Source organism: Palaemon carinicauda, chromosome 42 (assembly GCF_036898095.1).
Source record: "Palaemon carinicauda isolate YSFRI2023 chromosome 42, ASM3689809v2, whole genome shotgun sequence".
NCBI lineage: Eukaryota > Metazoa > Arthropoda > Malacostraca > Decapoda > Palaemonidae > Palaemon > Palaemon carinicauda.
The window spans coordinates 15,414,707-15,432,065 of NC_090766.1; the positions used below are offsets into that span (position 1 = coordinate 15,414,707).

Below are 17,359 nucleotides of genomic sequence, written 5' to 3' on the forward strand. Positions count from 1 at the left end.
ATAACAGCTGAGGATGTTTCTGGTAAGGGCACGATACTGGCTGAAAGGGACTACCCTCTAATGGCTCCAGATGGGGTAAGGCCAAAGTCAACCCCTGCAGAGACAGATGTGCGCTCCCGCTGTGCCTATACTGTCAACACCATAAGCTGATCCTTAATGGGAGAACTCTAAAGCACCAAGAAGGCCACAGCTGACACAAGGAATCAAAAGAGCTAGACTGCCTTCAAGGAGAAGCCACCGCTGCTTCACTAGAAGGAAGGAACGAGGTCTTCCTGACCAGAAGGTTGTTTGGGGATTAAACAAAAAGAAGAGGCAGGTGGGAGAGAACTAACTGCAGAAGAAAGATGTAGATTTCTTCGACATCGAGGATGAACCTGAAGGCGAAGAATCTCTAAGATACTTCTTCTTACATCTATTGTACCTCTCCCACTGGAAGGATATCTTTCACTCCCGACACTCATTACAAGAAGCTCCGGGCAATGATGTCGTCTGCATGAAGGGCAAAGTCGGTGAGGATCCATCTTCTTAGCTGTCATAAAGGTATTGCAAGAGTGGCCCAATATGCCAGGACAAACCTGCATGATTGCAGTCCTCAAACTAGAAACACACCTGAAAAGTATAAGAAATGAAAGTTATTACAAGCAGTTAATAAAAATAAAGTAAAACGGGAAAGAGGAACGTGAATTTCTGCATAAAAGCCCAAATCAAAAGTGAGCTTAGTTACTGAGCGAGTGTGAACGGGTGGGTTGGTTTAACTTCCCTCTAACCCTCTAACTAGCGGGGGCCACTGACATCTAGCCCTGAAGTTTTTATGGCTCAACTAGCTTGCGCTGAATCATCTCTTCTACATAAAGAACGAAGGTTTGTATTTGTGCAGGAACAAATCATAATCAAAATCATACAAGGGTCATCATGAAAAACTAATCCAATCCGACAGAATAAGGAGAGAAAAGGGAGCGGGTAAGAGGTAAGAAAGCCTAGCTAATTTAGTCTAGAGCAACTATTTAGGGTTAAGTTATCACTTCAACATAAATAGCCGCTCTCTGAAGCCCCCCAACCAACGACAAGGTGCTAGGAGTATGGGGGGTTTACTTATCTTAAAACTCATGTCAGCAAACATAAAATAGTATATAGAAAATTATTATGTTAAAATACTTACACCTTCCTTTTTCGTTTGTAGCTTGTGTCACTCTCGGATGATTCTTCCTCTTCGGAAGAACTTCTTCTTCTCTTTTTCTTTTTCTTTGACCTTTTTGAACACCTGTCATCGTCTGAATCTGCAATAACAAATAGATGCCAATAATTATTACACCACAATTAACCAGAATCATGACTAAATGTTACCACACGATCTAATGATCTATAAAGAGAAAAAAGAAGAAAAGAAGTAGTATATAGGACATTACCTTTTCTGCTTGAATTAATATATTTTCCCTACTTTTCTTCTCTCTTATATTGGAATGTCTTAAAATTGCTCGGCAATCTTTGTGGGTTTAGCATCAACTCTGCTCAATCAGCCAATAGTGAGAACTAATTCTGTACAAAAAATTTCTTTTGAAAACTATATTAAAAAATCATATAAATCTACCAGTTATTGAATATTTAATTAAATACTAAAAACTGACATGGAGACATACAGTAAAACATAGTCAACAAAAATTCTGGTTGAATGTACAAATCATTGCTAATTGTAGAGCAAAAGGAGCTAATTAATTGAGTATAAACTTTAAAATTTGTCCTACAAAAGAAATGTTTTCATTACTTTTGTTGAAAAGGGAAATAATTATGACTGTGTAGAATTAATTCACTAAATTCTATGAGGATGCATACAAACTTAATCACAGATTGCCTAACTTCTATAACCTGATTTGCAGTCACTCTCACTATAATTTCCCTAAATCTTTAAACAAGCTGAAATGATCATAGCACAGGTAATTTTCACATATGGATTGGGTAAGTAAAAGAAACAGATTCTCAGTTACACTCACTATAAATTCCATAAATCTTTAACCCCTTTACCCCCAGGCTATTTGGAAATTTCCAACCCTTAACCCCAAGAGGTTATTTTTTTTCAAGCACATTTTGCAGTATATTTTTTTTTAATTGCTCTAACAGCCTTAATTTTCGTCATAGAGAGGTCAGGTTGGTCTCATTCTCTTGGAAAATGCCTGAAGTTTCTCAAAAAACCATAAAAAATATGCAAAAAAAATTTAAATAGCAGTTTTTTGCAAGGACGTACCGGTACGTCCATGGGGGTAAAGGGATGAGTTTTGTGAAACGTACCAGTACGTCCTTTGGGGGTAAAAGGGTTAAACAAGCTGAAATTAGCATAGCACAGATAATTTTCACATATGGATTGGGTAAGTAGAAGAAACAGAATCTCAGTCACACTCCCTATAGATTCCATAAATTTTTATACAAGCTGAAATTAGCATAGCACAGGTAATTTTCACATATGGATTGGCAAAGTAGAAGAAACAGATTCTCAGTCACACTCACTATAAATTCCATAAATCTTTAAACAAGCTGAAATTATCATAGCACAGGTAATTTTCACATATGGATTGGGTAAGTAGAAGAAACAGAATCTAGGTCACACTCACTATAAATTCTATAAATTCTTAGACAAGCTGCACATCGCATTGCACAGATAATGCTCAGATATGTATTGGGTATAATTAACAAGTGCTTTGGTATATGTATGTATACTTAACAATTCTAATTATTGCTGTAATAGCGTTATTCTCAGCAAAATTACGTGCTTTTTCACATGAAGTGATAGCCAACTGAAACCAAACCATATTCATTTCACGTTATATATTGCAGCCTAATACAATAAACATTTTGAAATTCACACAATTATGGTAACAATATGAATTAGGAGGCTCACCTTCTTCGTATGGAGCACTTTGTCGATTACGTGTTGATCTCCTCAAAGGAAGGATGTCGTGCCTACTACGTCTTCGTTTACCGCCAACGACATCAGAGTCATCACTGTCATATTCTGTTGCTAATGATGAGGATGATATTGCAGATTCTTCACTTTCCTCATCCTCGTCTTCACTGTAGAAATATGTACTTAATCAATAAAAAAAAAATAATATATATTGAATGCATTACATTAAATTTCCACTAGCCACAAACTCAGAAAGTATACTAAGTAAAATAACGCACATATACCTTGTATTCATAAAATCTTCATCACTAGCATCATCGTCGTCCTCTGCATCAAGATCAGTAAGGCGTCGTCTCTTTTTGAAATACATATTATATGGCTTACTTCTTTTTCGGACTGGTTTAACTTCCTCCTCATCTTCTGATTCAGATTCATGATGCTGGAATATTCATAAAAATAAATACGGCATAATAAATACAACATGGAATAAGTTTTTTGTATGAAAGTTGGATACCAGTTACTCAATGCTGTCAAAGACTTAATTATATAAAAACAAAAATTATTCATTGCAAATGGAATTCATTCATTTCATGGGTATTGATCAACAAACTTTTTCTAAGTAAAATATATGTAATATTTCCAATTTCTTTAATCTTAAGGGGAGCAGCTCGCTTGGTGGGGGCGATGTGTTGGGGTGTGCAAACATAGATATTCTGTTTTAATTGTCTTTACTAAATTTCACGTGTTTTGGTGCCAGACGCAAAGTATTAAAGCTAAATATAAACAATAAATAGCTAAAAATCACCATTCTATACAAGTATTCATTATACAAAAAATCATATGATTATCGTTTCGTTGTACTTTACTTTACATGAATTTGACATAGTAATCAAAAGCTTATACAATACATTTTCCTTCCAATGTCAAATGGCAGCAAGTGATATGAAGTGTAAACAACCAGAAACCTTGAGACATAGTTTAGTTACCATAAACCTGCGCATGCTTTTGTTATAATTATCTTTGAAAGTTGCCAGATAGTCCCTATTGTTTTTATTCTGTTGTTTATGTCCTTTTAGGCTTTTCTTGCAAGAAGTATTGGAAAATGTCTGAATATAAACAGAAAAGCTGTGCAAGGATAACAGAAAGAAATACATGGAAATTATTGAAAAATCAAAGATAAATCATTGAAGAAAAAGCAGTGGTTGATGATCATGACTCAAGTCATGATCAATATCAGCCAAGGTTTTTACTGAAAATATATTTGTTGATTCTATTAGTGTTGTAATGACGATGTATGTAAACTGTCAAATGAAGACAATGAAAAAATGGATGAGTAGAGATATTTAAGAAAATGAAGTGGAAATTCCTAATGATTCACATCACTGGATATGAAGAGAGCAATCCGATTATGGACATAATGGTTTCACCTGTAGAAAGAGGGACCCAGGCTATAATGCTGTTAGGTTCTGTATTTCCTGGCAACAATGAGTGAGGTAATACCTCATGAACCAGGGCCCCAAGAGAGTAGTTTAACTCTCTGAAAGTGAGGGTACCAAGTACCATAGAAAACAAAACTGAAGCTTTAGAGTAATTATAGAGGTTTACATGTATTTACAATTCAAATCTAGTTTTCCTGTACTGTATATGAGTGACTTTAAAACAGAAAGGCTTTTTTTTATTTGTTATCCGATTATCATCATTTATAAACCTTTGGAATTCTTAATGATAAAATCTGCATCAGTAACTGTGGACACATTTTCATATTCACATTATGATTTTTTCCATTTTAGAATTTAATAGTAAAATTATATACATATATATATATATATATATATATATATTATATATATATACTGTATATATATATATATATGTGTGTGTGTATGTACATATGTATGTATGTATATATATGTATACATTATATATATATCTATACTCTGTTCAGTTTTTGATAGTCCAAAAATATCTGAGTATATATTGGTTTAGTATTCAAAATTTAGTTTAAAACTAAGGGGGCCCTTAAGTTTCAGAGGAACGTATCTAAAAATCACTAAAATAACAAAACTGAAAAATTATCAAAAATTTACAAAACTTTCTGTAGCAACTTCCTATTAGGTCTATTATAAAGGGGTAGCAGAACTTAGTTGATGTCAGCAATATTTTAATAAGCCCTCCCCCAAGCAATCCAGTCCCCTTCACCCATTTTCAATTGCACATACAGTGCTTATCAAAATGACAAATTCGTAGATAATTGTACTTTTCATAATGATACAAACATTTGGCTATTCATTAAGAGTATTACTTTCGGTGAAGCTGAAAGGTCGAGCCATTAAAATCTTAGCGAGGGTCAACTACCCATCCCACTACTCAGTGGGGGACAAGGGGGTTAGCTTGCTACTGCTCCCACTCACACACACACACACACACCTGTGATTCAGCTCACTTTGCTTGGAGGTAAGACTTCAAGGAGGATAGGGTCGGCGGGTATGTTTGTATAAATAGCTAAAGGTTTGTATTGTAAGGAAAAATCACAAATTTTTAGGTAATTTGTATTTTTCCTAACAGTACTTACCTCGAACTACTTTCTTAGGAGTATCTGGGATCTCCTCCCAACCGACCAGAGTTTTGTGTAGTCTACCCTATACCCATTTTCTATGAGGGGTAACCTCAGGCGGAGTGATACGCGCCCTGAAGCTAACCCTGGGTCAGAGAGCATGCTTGCTCAGGTCTCGACCTCCAGTAAGATCTTGGTAGTTTTAGGTCTCTAAGAATTCCATATGGCACTCGGGGAAGGAAGGGCGGGCCATTACCCGAAAGTAGTTCGAGGTAAGTACTGTTAGGAAAAATACAAATTACTTAAAAATTTGTGATTTGTTCCAACACAGAGTACTTACCTCGAACTACTTCGTTAGGAGACTTATACTTTAGGAGGTGGGAGTGGCCTTAACCCTCTGAGACCGTGCTGAGATAAATCCAAAGACCTAGATAGGAGGCTAGGTCTTGATGACCCCCAGGGAAAAACGAGAATAGGGGAAACTACACAAAAAACTCATCTTAGTGTCTAAGTAACTCACCTCTGCAAGAAATCCTAGGAGCCATGTCCTTCCAAAGTAGGGGTCCTTGTATCCACGGCTCAGAGTCCTATCCGAGACCATTTTAAGCGGAAAAAAGGGGGGGGGGGAGAACAAGGGGGTTAAGGAACGAACCTGTGTCTCTTGTACTTCCTACCCATGGTTATCACTGGGGCTAGACCTTTAAACATTTTGGAGCGCAGAAACGACGGTACCTACGAGAAACCGTCCAGGGATTTTCTTGAATAGTCCTTCAAGTAATGAGCAGTGAAGGTAGACTAGTTAGCCCAGGTGCCTGCTCTCAGGATTTGGCCCACTGCCATATTCTTCTCGAACGCTAACGTGGTGCTCAGACCCCTAATGTCATGGGGTCTGGGCTTTCCCGGCGGGGGGATACCCGCTTTACCGTAGGCCCTGATGATCCCCTGCCTCAGCCAGAAGGAGATAATGTTCTTCGAGACTGGCTTCTTCTCCAGGCCCGTGGCCACAAACAGACTTTTGATCTCGGGCCGAAGTCTGGCTGTCCTCTCTAAGTATTTCCTTACGGCCCTGACAGGGCACAGACGCAAGTCCTTCGAGATGTCCGAACGAGGAATTGCTGGTATTGAGAACCCCTCAAACCTGGGATCCCACACGGCCGGATTCTGGGTCTTCGCAACGAAGGATGGCACGAACCTGAAGGTGAGCTCCCACCAGCCCTTTGAGTGAGAGACCTTGTAGGACAGTCCATGTATCTCCCCTACTCGTTTCCCCGAAGCTAATGCCAATAGGAAAACCGTCTTGAGGATGAGATCCTTGTCCACAATGTCTTTTAGGGGTTCGAAGGGAGGCTCTGACAATATCTTCAGAACCCTGCCCACGTCCCACTGTGGCACCCGAATGGCTTGCGGGGGACACTATTGTTCGAAGCTTTTAATGAGCATCGATAGATGTCTGGAGGATCCTAGATCGATGCCCTTCAGGAGGAAGACTTGACCCAGAGCAGCACGTACTCCCTTGATGGCCGGGATGGACATGTTGGCCACGTCCCTGAGATAAACCAGGAAGTCCGCTATCTCCGGGATGGAGGTCCTCTGGGGCCTGATGTTCTTAGAGGCACACCACTTAGTAAAGGTGGCCCACTTTGCTTGGTAGACTGCTGCCGATGATCGTCTCAGGTAGCCTGACATCCTCGCTGCCGTCCCCGACGAATAGCCTTCTTTCCTCAGGAGACGCTTGATAACCTCCACGCGTGAAGACGGAGGGACCAAGGGTTCTCGTGAAGCCTTTGGAAATGTGGTTGCCGAAGAAGGTCTGGCATGTCTGGAAGGGACCAAGGTGGAAGTCGTGCCAGTTCTTTTAGATCCACAAACCATTCTCTCTCCGGCCACCAGGGCGCTACCAAAGTCATCCACAGGTTGTCCGCCCTTCTTACTCTGTTGAGGACCTGTCTGAGCATCCCGAAGGGGGGGAAGGCGTAAACGTAGAGGTTGTCCCAGGGATGTTGGAAGGCGTCCTCGAACACCGCTCTTGGGTCTGGGACAGGAGAACAAAACACGGGGAGCTGTGCGTTCAACCTCGTTGCGAAGAGATCCATCACCGGCGACCCCCATTTCAGAATGATGGTTTTGGTTACTTCTGGGTGCAGGGACCATTCGGAACCCACTACTTGTCCCATCCTGCTGAGGCCGTCGGCCAGGACATTCCTTTTTCCTGGAATGAACCTTGCCGAGATCCTGATCTGTTCTACTTCGGCCCATTCCAGCAGTTCCAACGTGAGGATGCACAACTCCTTCGATCTTAGTCCTCCTTGTTTCTTTATGTAGGCCACTACCGTGGCGTTGTCGCACATCAACGCCACGGTATTCCCCCGGAGTAGATGGACGAACTCCAGGCACGCCCTTCGTACTGACCGCATCTTCAACACGTTTATATGCTGGGCTTTCTCCTCGTTCGTCCAGGTCCCTCTTGCTGACTGTCCCAGCAGATGGGCACCCCACCCCTCCTTTGATGCATCCGTGAACAGGAGCATCTCCGGAGGGTCGGCTGCGAAGGGCAATCCCTTGAGGGTGTTCGACCTGCCGCACCACCACTCTAGGACCTCCTTCATCTCTGGGAACACTGGGATCACCTTGTGGGGGGAGTCCCTCTGGTTCCAGTTCTCCTTCAGATTCCACTGGACCCCTCTGAGCTTCAGCCTGCCCTGGGGGACCAGTTTCTCTAATGACACAAGGTGTCCTATCAGTCTCTGCCAGTCCTTCGCTCTCCTGGGCTGGTCCGACAGGAAGGGGCGGAGGACTCTGTCTAGGTTGTCTAATCTCTCCGCGGAGGGGAAGGCTCTCGCCAACCGGGAGTCCAGAACCATTCTGAGGTAGGTCATCCTGGTGGAGGGTATCAACTGGGACTTCTTCAGGTTGATGATGATACCCAAGACGTTGCAGAACCGCAGAAGCTTCGTGCCTTGTTCCCTCAGTACTTACTCTGAGGCTGAAAGTAACAACCAGTCGTCTAGGTACCGAATCAGGCGAATGCCCTGTTCGTGTGCCCAGGCTGAGACCGTCGTGAAGACCCTGGTGAAGACCTGAGGGGCTGTGGACAGCCCGAAGCAGAGGGTCTTGAACTGCAATGTCTGGGTACCCCATTTCACCCGTAGGTACTTCCTGCTGGATGGTTGAATTGGAATTTGGAAGTAGGCGTCCTTGAGGTCTACTGACATCATGAAGTCCCCTTCCCTCAAGGACGCTAAGACCGACTTCGGAGTGTCCATCTTGAAGACGGTCTTGCACACGAATTTGTTGAGGGCTGAGAGGTCTATGACCGGTCTCCAGCCCCCTGTCGCCTTCTCCAGTAGGAACAGCCTGCTGTAGAACCCCGGACCAGGATCCTTGAATGGTTCCATCGCTCCTTTTGCCAACATCGCTGAGACTTCTTCCTGTAGGGCTGTCTTTTTCAAGGGGGCCTTGGGGGCTAGCCACCCTGCCTGCTGATCTGATATCAGAGGTGGGGGTTCCGCTGGGAAGGGTAACCTGTACCCTTCCTTTAGGACTGCCACAGTCCACGGGTCTGCTCCGTGGTCTTTTCATGCTTGCCAAAAGTGTTTGAGGCATTCCCCCACCTGAGGCTTCGGCAGGAGTAGGGGGCCCCCCACCTGAGGCTTCGGCAGAAGTAGGGGGCCCCCCCACCTGAGGCTTCGGCAGAAGTAGGGGGCCCCCCCACCTGAGGCTTCGGCAGGAGTAGGGGGCCTCCCTCCCTATCTTCTCCTAGAGGCGCGGCCTGAACGCCCTCTTCTGGACGTTGCATACGAAGGCCTATAGGAGGATTGAGCTGAGGCTGCTCCCCTACGGGAGGGCTGAGAGGACTGTGACCAGGCCGTAGTAGGGGTGTCTCTCCTGGTCTGGCTAGGAGTAGCCTGAGATGGCGGAGGAACATCGGAGGTCGACCTTCTGTGCGCGGGCCTCCTCACTGGGGTAGGTCTGGGATCGCCCTGGTCCTTGAGTTTTCTGACCCTTTCAATCGACTCCTCAGCTGCCTTCAGGGGGAAAATCGAGTCATCCCACAAGGTTAGGCTTCTCAGGGACCACACCTCTCTGTCGGGGAGCGGTCTGGTTATCTTGTTAAGGACCGTGTCCCTCCTCCGTAAGACCCAGTTGGCGGCCTGTGCTAGTGACTGGTATGAGAGAAACTTCAGGGCCTTACCTCCCGAGCTAATCAGCTCCTTGAGTAAGGCCTGATTTTCTGGGACCGTGAGGTCGAACGATGCCTGGACGCCCACCAATCCAGCCAGGAGGAGACGTTCACCAGGTCCTTCGCAATCTCCTCCATCATGGTGGCTTCCGCAGGAGAGAAACAGATTGGTTCTGACGAGGCTCTCTCTTCCGCAGCTCCTTGTCCCAAAACGGCGAGTGCAGGCTCCAGGGTACATGCGCCTGCACGGTGGCCCTCCGGAAGGTAGAACTTGCTCTGGGACTTCAGGCCCTGCAGTAGTTTGGAGGAACTCTGGTTCTTGGGAGCCTCGGCGTGGTTGGCCACAATCTTGTCTACGTGGGCTCTCTAGCTTCACATCCCTGGCTAGCGGAAGGGCCAGGGAGGGTCTCTGCAGGACGGGGGCAGCCGCCTGTCTGTTGAGACTGGACCGCCAGAATTCCTCGGAGGAGGGCTCGGGCTCGTCGAGCCTGTGGTGTCTCCGGATGAGGCCTATCACTCTGCGATAGGCTGATACTTCCGCTGCAGAGCCCTCCCCCTGATCGTCCAGCCCATCCGCAGGACGAACTGCTGCATGTGACGGGGTACCTCCGTCGGAGGCCTCCGTATGGGGAGAAGCCAAGGCCTTGGTCCTCTCCATCTCCTGGGGTTCTGGTTGAAGAATGGGCATAGCCGTCGAGACGGAGGCCTCCGTCCTTGGTCTATCCTTCCTCACGGAGGACCACGTGCCTGCGGGTCTACTCGACGAGGGGAGCCTTCCTTTACGATCCTGACGGCTCAGGGATGTCTTGGAGGTCTGGACGCGGCTGCCAGACTGAAGGGGCGACTCTCTCCGCTGGGCGGATGGAGCCGGAACCTTCGCGGACTTATGCCTGTCTGCTGGGACCTGGAACGACGACTCCCTCCGTCGGTCGAATCTGCTACTGGAAGAGTACCTCTCCGGAGAACGGGCTCTAGGGCGCCAACCTGAAGAGCCTGGGACCGCTGCTAACTCTAACAGTCTGCTGCGAGGTATATCCACCCACTCCTCGTCTGGGGAGCCACTTCTCCTCCATTTCCTTCTGGGGGTTCCGGAACATCTTCTCCCGTGGCGAGACCTGGAGCGGGAGCGCGAATGGGAGTGCCTCCTGCGGGACTTCTCTCAATGCCTTCTGTGTTTTCTCCGGGCTTCGTCCTCCGAGGAGCAGGAAAAAGCCTCGACTGACAAACCCGACGACTTGTAGGCCCGTTTAGGCGGGGCCGACTCCCTCGAAGACGTAGGAGGGATCCCTCGACGCTCGACCGGCGGCGTGGCCTGTAGGAAGACGTCCAGAAACGTAGCAGATGGCGCTGGAGGGGAGCGCGGATGCTATTCAGTGGGGGACCAGGAACCGAAGCCCTCTTCCATTCTCAGCGGGGACCTGAAGGGTGTCTTCGGGGGTACCCACGCGAGGGGGTCCAATGTCGGCGAGTGTTCCTTCTCAGCGGTACCTTCGGCTGCAGAAGTTCCTGAAAAACAAGCCCAGGAAGCTGGAGAAGAAGTAGGGACACACACACACTCCCGACCCTCCCTCAGGCCCCACACTTGCCTGGAAAGATGCCACAACCCCACTGTCTTGCAGCTCAGACTCCTGGGGAAGGGCCACAGGCCTCTTCCCCGCAACGGACTTACCTCGTCCCCTACTCTGGGTAGGGGAGGGTGGCAGGGAAGCTCGGCCCGACGACACGCCCGGCGAAGCAAGGGGAGAAGCGATGCTCGACTTCCTAGGCCACTTCTTTGTCGCCTTCTTCTTTTTGGTGCCATAACGCACCCACTGCACCTCGTTCCAGGACATGCACTCCAGACACGTGGCGGTAGGGGAACACACACTGCCCCTACACGACGAACACAAGGAGTGCTGGTCTACTTCCGGTTTCGATAGAAACGCTCCACACGATTTACCGGCCATAGGCCCATGACAATGGCGGGGATGCTCCATAACACAGTAGGAAGCACTACGAGACACAAGAACGCACAGGGAAAGCAAAGGGAAAAGCACAAAGGAACCACGTGGGAACAGCGTGAGACACAAAGGGGTTGGGGACGCAGAGTCACACTGGGATTAAGGAGAGCGGCGAGATGATATCGCGACGCGACCAGAAAACTTACTGGAGGTCGAGACCTGAGCAAGCATGCTCTCTGACCCAGGGTTAGCCCCAGGGCGCGTATCACTTCGCCTGAGGTTACCCCTCATAGAAAATGGGTATAGGGTAGACTACACAAAACTCTGGTCGGTTGGGAGGAGATCCCAAATACTCCTAAGAAAGTAGTTAGAGGTAAGTACTCTGTGTTGGAACAAATACAAATTATCTATGAATGTCATGTTTTTCCATAACTGGAATACAAACCAACGCCATTTATTAGGGTTGACTCACCCATTAGGAGGGTGGACGTCCCTGCCAATCTGGCTTTTTAGCTTTACCCGGGGCTCTTAGTATTGAATATGTTGGCACCAAATATAAGAAGTCCCTACACCTCATTAAAACCTGCTATGCAAGGTCTGTGTCCTATGCAAGCCGTGTGTTGAGATAAGCAGTGTGACTGTCAAGGTAAAAGTTATTCCGAGACTTTGTAGGAAAAACTGTTGGACCAAGACTTTCCAAATACCAACTTGCCAGGGTATGGGAACGAAACAGTATTGACAATATACTAGGTACACAAGGGAGCATGGTTTACCGGCAGTGGTTGAGGTCAGCTTGTGCAGAGAACCCAGGCTGCTGCTTTCCCCATAAGAGGGTAGAATGGGAGAAAAAAAAAAAAAAAAAAAAGAGTTATTCCATTTCATTCATGCAGACTAAATTTAGCCGGGTAACAATGCCCTCAACCTTCCGCTACTTGATCAATAAGGAGATTGAGGTAATTACCTAGCTGTTGTGCGACCAGTTGTTGATTTCTCATGGGTGGAAGATGAGCTAGCATTCGGCGATCGGTGGACTAGTGAATGGCAGTCCAAAATAGGCGAGGAGGAAGAGCGGTCACAACCAGTCTACAACCCAGCCAAAGGTAAAGTGAGCTGAATCAGAGGTTTGAGAGTGGAAGCGGTAGCAAGCTACCCCACCCCCCGCTAACTAGTGGGATGGGTAGTCAACCCTCGCTAAAATTTCAATGGCTCGTCCTTTCAGCTTCACCGAAAGTAATACCCCTAATAAATAGATTTGTATTCCAGCTACAGAACAAACAATATCAAAACATTTCAGGTGTTAGTACTGTGAGCAGTGAATACTTTGCATAACAATTTTGTGAATTCAATATCTCTACTTTCTTTTTTTTTAAATCATGTAAATAATACCTATAGAGTATGTTTTAAGTGCTAATAACAGACATAATTTCAAATTCTAAATTTCTCATCTTAAATTCTGTTCATGGAATGTTTCATTGAAAAAGCTACAAAATCTAAAAATCAAAAACGCATATTCTCAGTTGCGGTTATAATGAAATACTCACGTACAGATCAACGTGTTCTTGTAATAGAATATATTCATCAAAATAACCGCTGTAAAGGATTGTCCACCCAAGCTTTTTTTTTAAGATTTTGCCTTCCTAATGACAAAATAACTGAGTAAAGCAAGAGAATGGCAGCATGTAAAGCCAACAATTAATCAACCAACCTCGTCACTTTCCTTATAATCTTCATCATTTTCACTGCCATGTTCTGAGGGTTTCTGTTTTTTCCTTTTTGGTGCAACTTCATCCTCTTCATCGTCTGCTTCTCGTTCCCTTTTAACTTCATCGTTTTCTTCCTTCTTTTCTTCATCGTTTTCTTCCTTCTTTTCTTCTGCTTTACTATCTTCAGTTTGGGTAACTTCAGCAATTGGTTTTTCATTTTCTTTGTTTTCAACTTCATCTTCACATTCTTCTTTAGGTTCTACTTCCTCCTCCTCTTCATTATTGGCTTGAATGATATTGTCAATATCTTTGCCTCTGCCAGCATTTCCAGCACCAGCTGCAGCCTCCATTTCATCCTGAGGAAAGATTTACAAACATTCAAAACAAGACCATAAAAGATAGTCTTCCCAAGATTTCTTTCAATACAAAAATAAATTTATCATAGTAAGGCAAATGTTACTCGACTATAAGAATTCGGACTACTGTATAGTACACCTACCCAAAACCATCCAACAGTGAACAAATAGAATTCATGGGCTATAAACAGTAATATCAACATTATATAAAAATATGCCCAGTGTGCGAGATATGTTTCTGTTGCTTAAGTGATATTGCTTCCAGGGCTAAAATTTGAGCATATCTTCAATACAAAGGAGATATTAAGGATTCAAAATAAGTTATCCAGGCAATGGTGTAATAATTAATGTTATTAAAAAAAAAAACTCATTAATAACTTCCTGTCTCAATGTTTTTATGTCAGCTTTACCCATTAGGAGATAAAATATAACTTGTCCTGTGCCCTTTTTGGCTAACCATCTTCAGGTATGTCTTCACCTAGAGATTTTATTCATCCTTTCCTATCTTCCCACAATCATCTGTATACTTACCTTTCTTCTATATCTACTATTTTTCTGACTCTTCCTCATTCCTATCCCACTATGACTTGTGCAAACTATACTATCTTATGATAATTAATCTTCTATTACTGATGAAAAAAAAAATCATTTTTAAAACAAGTCCTACTGATTATATGGCTTTAAAATTTCTAAATATCATTGTGGCATCTTCATAATACCCAGATAAGAATTAGAAAGGTTAGAAGGATGGGTGGATATATATGAAGAATTTGGGCAATACAGACGACAGGCCATTTTTTACCTTAAAAAAGCCAGGAACCCTAATATAATAAAAACAACATATAAAGTCAGATCAACAATCATATTTAACATTTTTCACAACTTTACACTTTAAAAATCGTAGTGTGTTCCATTGCTTTATATTTTTCCAAAACAACCTATCAAATTGAGCAAAACTGTCTCTTCTAAAGATGACTCACATATGGTATGACTTAAAAGTGCCATATACAAAGCACAAAAACCAATAATAGAGACTTTTTGCTCTAACCCTTTGGCCTGAGTTCCAAAGCTTTTTTCCCTTTTACTTATTCTTTCCTTGTAGTTTCTTCACACCTAGCAACAAATCTATTCAGCCCCAAGACTATATAATAAACTCCCATGAAACATCTAAATGATTGAAGACATTAAGGCTTTCAAGAGGAAACTGAAAACTTTCTTATTTCATGAGTCTTTTGACAGTGACAATTTAACAGTAAATGAACAATCAGCGATATGAAACGTTAAATACTCTGAACGAACAAGGTAAAACGACAGTGGAGGTCCTGTAGAGAGTGGGGTTCCCCTGCTGTATGGGACCAGAAAAGCAGCCATCAAAGTAAGTAAGTAAAGTAATTTTCCACGCTTTTTCATGATTTCGGGTGGATTGGGCAACATTTAAAAAAAGTATTTCAACAATTGGAAAAATTTAAGAGGGTTTTATAGAAAAATATAGAACTAGTCACACATCAACAACAGTAAATTTATAGAGCTAAATGGCCATCCAATTATAAAACTAACAATACTAAGGGGAGCAACACAATACACATTGCTCTATTTACTATAAGCCTGCAGAAAGAGTAACAATAGACACCCAAATAAAACAGCACTTGAAGAACTCTTACCCTGATGGCTTCATTAATCAATTCATCGTAATCTTCCACTTGCTCTTTTAGTGTCCTTGAACTTCGAGCTCGTAGGGTGTAAAGAGGTGCATCCGATTCACTTGAAGAATCACTTGACCCACTACTGTCATCATCACTTTCACTATCAGAATCCTGAAATGGTGGTAATTATTCATTAACACTTAACCAAAACTGTGATGACATTTATTATTAAAAGCTTTAAATTATATTTGACTGATCTTTATGTATTACCATTAATAATCTTAATAAATTTAATGCTAATAATTTCAATAATAATAACTACTTTTGTTGAATCTTAGTGGAAAATTACACGGTATCAGCCAATTTAAGTCTTACCAATCAGATATCTAATTGATATCTAAATGAAAAAAAGAAAAAAATAATTTTCCAGTTTATCATCTGTTTTTTACAAATAAAAAAAAAACAATGACTAACATCAGAGTCTGAGTCAGAGCCTGAATCATCATCGTCATCGTCTTCTTCGCCGTCTTCCTTTGACCGTCGCTTCTTCTTCTTCTTCCCACCCTCAGGAAGGATGTTGTCTAGAGACACATTGACATACGCAAGACGTTGTCTTCGTAACTCTTCGTTGTGTGCCTTCTTCTGGCATTCATCAAATCTTTCTAAAACTTCCTTCAATTTTTTTATCAGCAATACCTAAAGGTAAAAATGCATACATCAGTAATAAAGTAGTTCCACCAACACCATCCTGGAAATAAAAATGAAAAAAAAAAAATCTGTTCAAGACAGAGATCTAAATTATCAAATTTTGATTATATAAGATGGATTAAATTTTACTCCAATACTTCATGATATAAACATAATTCATTCCTATATATACACCCATCAGTTCTCTAAATCAGCTCAGAATGATTTTGATGTTTTGTATCATCACACTAAATTCATCATCTAATTTGAGACAAACAAAACTTCTTCCTAAATAACATTGTCAATGACACTTAAAAAATTTAAAATTAAGGTAGTAATGTTAATCCAGTCTACTAATTCTATAATCTAAGTAAATCTTGAAGCACACTGTACAAAATAAGGTTGTGTAAATAGAAATTAGTCAATCTGTAAGTCAACAGCTAATAGCTAGCATGAAGTGCTACTATGTAAAATTTGATGATTTATGAAAGACTGATTCTACTAGACTGAACCGGATTTATGAATTTAGACCATGTGCCCTAAGGTGAGGGTCAATTCAGTGGCCAAAGCAACTGGGGGGGAAACCCCCAAATTGTAACATGAGGCAAATGTTAAGCAGTTGGGCACCAAGATGGAAGAAAGCAAATGGATAAAGAGGTGTAGTAGTAGAAGGCTTAAAAATGAGCGTAACTAGGGCAGAAGAAACATTGGATAAGGCTTTCGGCAAATGCCACCAGTGCACAGACAGCACCAACCCCTATGGGAGCCCAAGCACCTGGGATAGGGAGGCTATGCAGTGCTGATGTGCAACAAGAACTTGAAAAATAAAATAAATAAAGCTGAATTGTAGTTTTACAGAAGACTGTTGGAGATCCCATGGACTGAAAGAGTAACAAATGAATAGGTATTGAGAAGAGTGAATTAAGAGAGATCACTTCTAATAGTGATAAGGAGGAGATAGATGAAATTTCTGGGACACATAATAAGAGACAAGATCAAACTTTTGTGCCTTATGGGAAATATAGAGGGGAGAAGAGCAAGAAGTCGGCATAGAAAAATAGTTTCTGGACAGCTTACTGGAGAATGTAAATGAGAATGTAAAAACTGGACCATTTATTAAGAACTAGACAGGACCAGGTGTAAGAAATTGACAATCCATATTGAAGATATGTCACATAGATAAATAGATGTGTAACTAGAGGATAACTCCATAGTTGCATCACGGAACAGAGGTAAAGGCAAAGACAATAAAGTAATTGCAGCTAGGGCTGCCAAGACCACTCAAGGCATCATCAAATCAGTTATTCATATATAAACTATTTGCCCATCGCCTACTAAATTGCATAAAAATTGTTATTCACAATCCCCTACAAACATAATCTTTAATATTGATACTTAGA

At 42.9% G+C, this 17,359-nt stretch overlaps 1 protein-coding gene across 3 annotated transcripts in view; it reads right to left on the bottom strand.

Annotated features, from left to right (window-relative positions):
* LOC137633224 (titin homolog) overlaps positions 1 to 17,359 on the bottom strand; it is an 83,515-nt gene that overhangs the window by 13,028 nt on the left and 53,128 nt on the right. For all 3 annotated transcript variants that reach the window (XM_068365396.1, XM_068365397.1, XM_068365395.1), the window contains exons 10-15: positions 15,747 to 15,968; positions 15,291 to 15,443; positions 13,276 to 13,629; positions 3,181 to 3,335; positions 2,891 to 3,063; positions 1,160 to 1,277 (exon numbers count right to left, since the gene is read on the bottom strand). In XM_068365396.1, the coding sequence (XP_068221497.1) occupies positions 1,160 to 1,277; positions 2,891 to 3,063; positions 3,181 to 3,335; positions 13,276 to 13,629; positions 15,291 to 15,443; positions 15,747 to 15,968 (1,175 nt within the window). The remainder of the gene's footprint in view (positions 1 to 1,159; positions 1,278 to 2,890; positions 3,064 to 3,180; positions 3,336 to 13,275; positions 13,630 to 15,290; positions 15,444 to 15,746; positions 15,969 to 17,359) is intronic.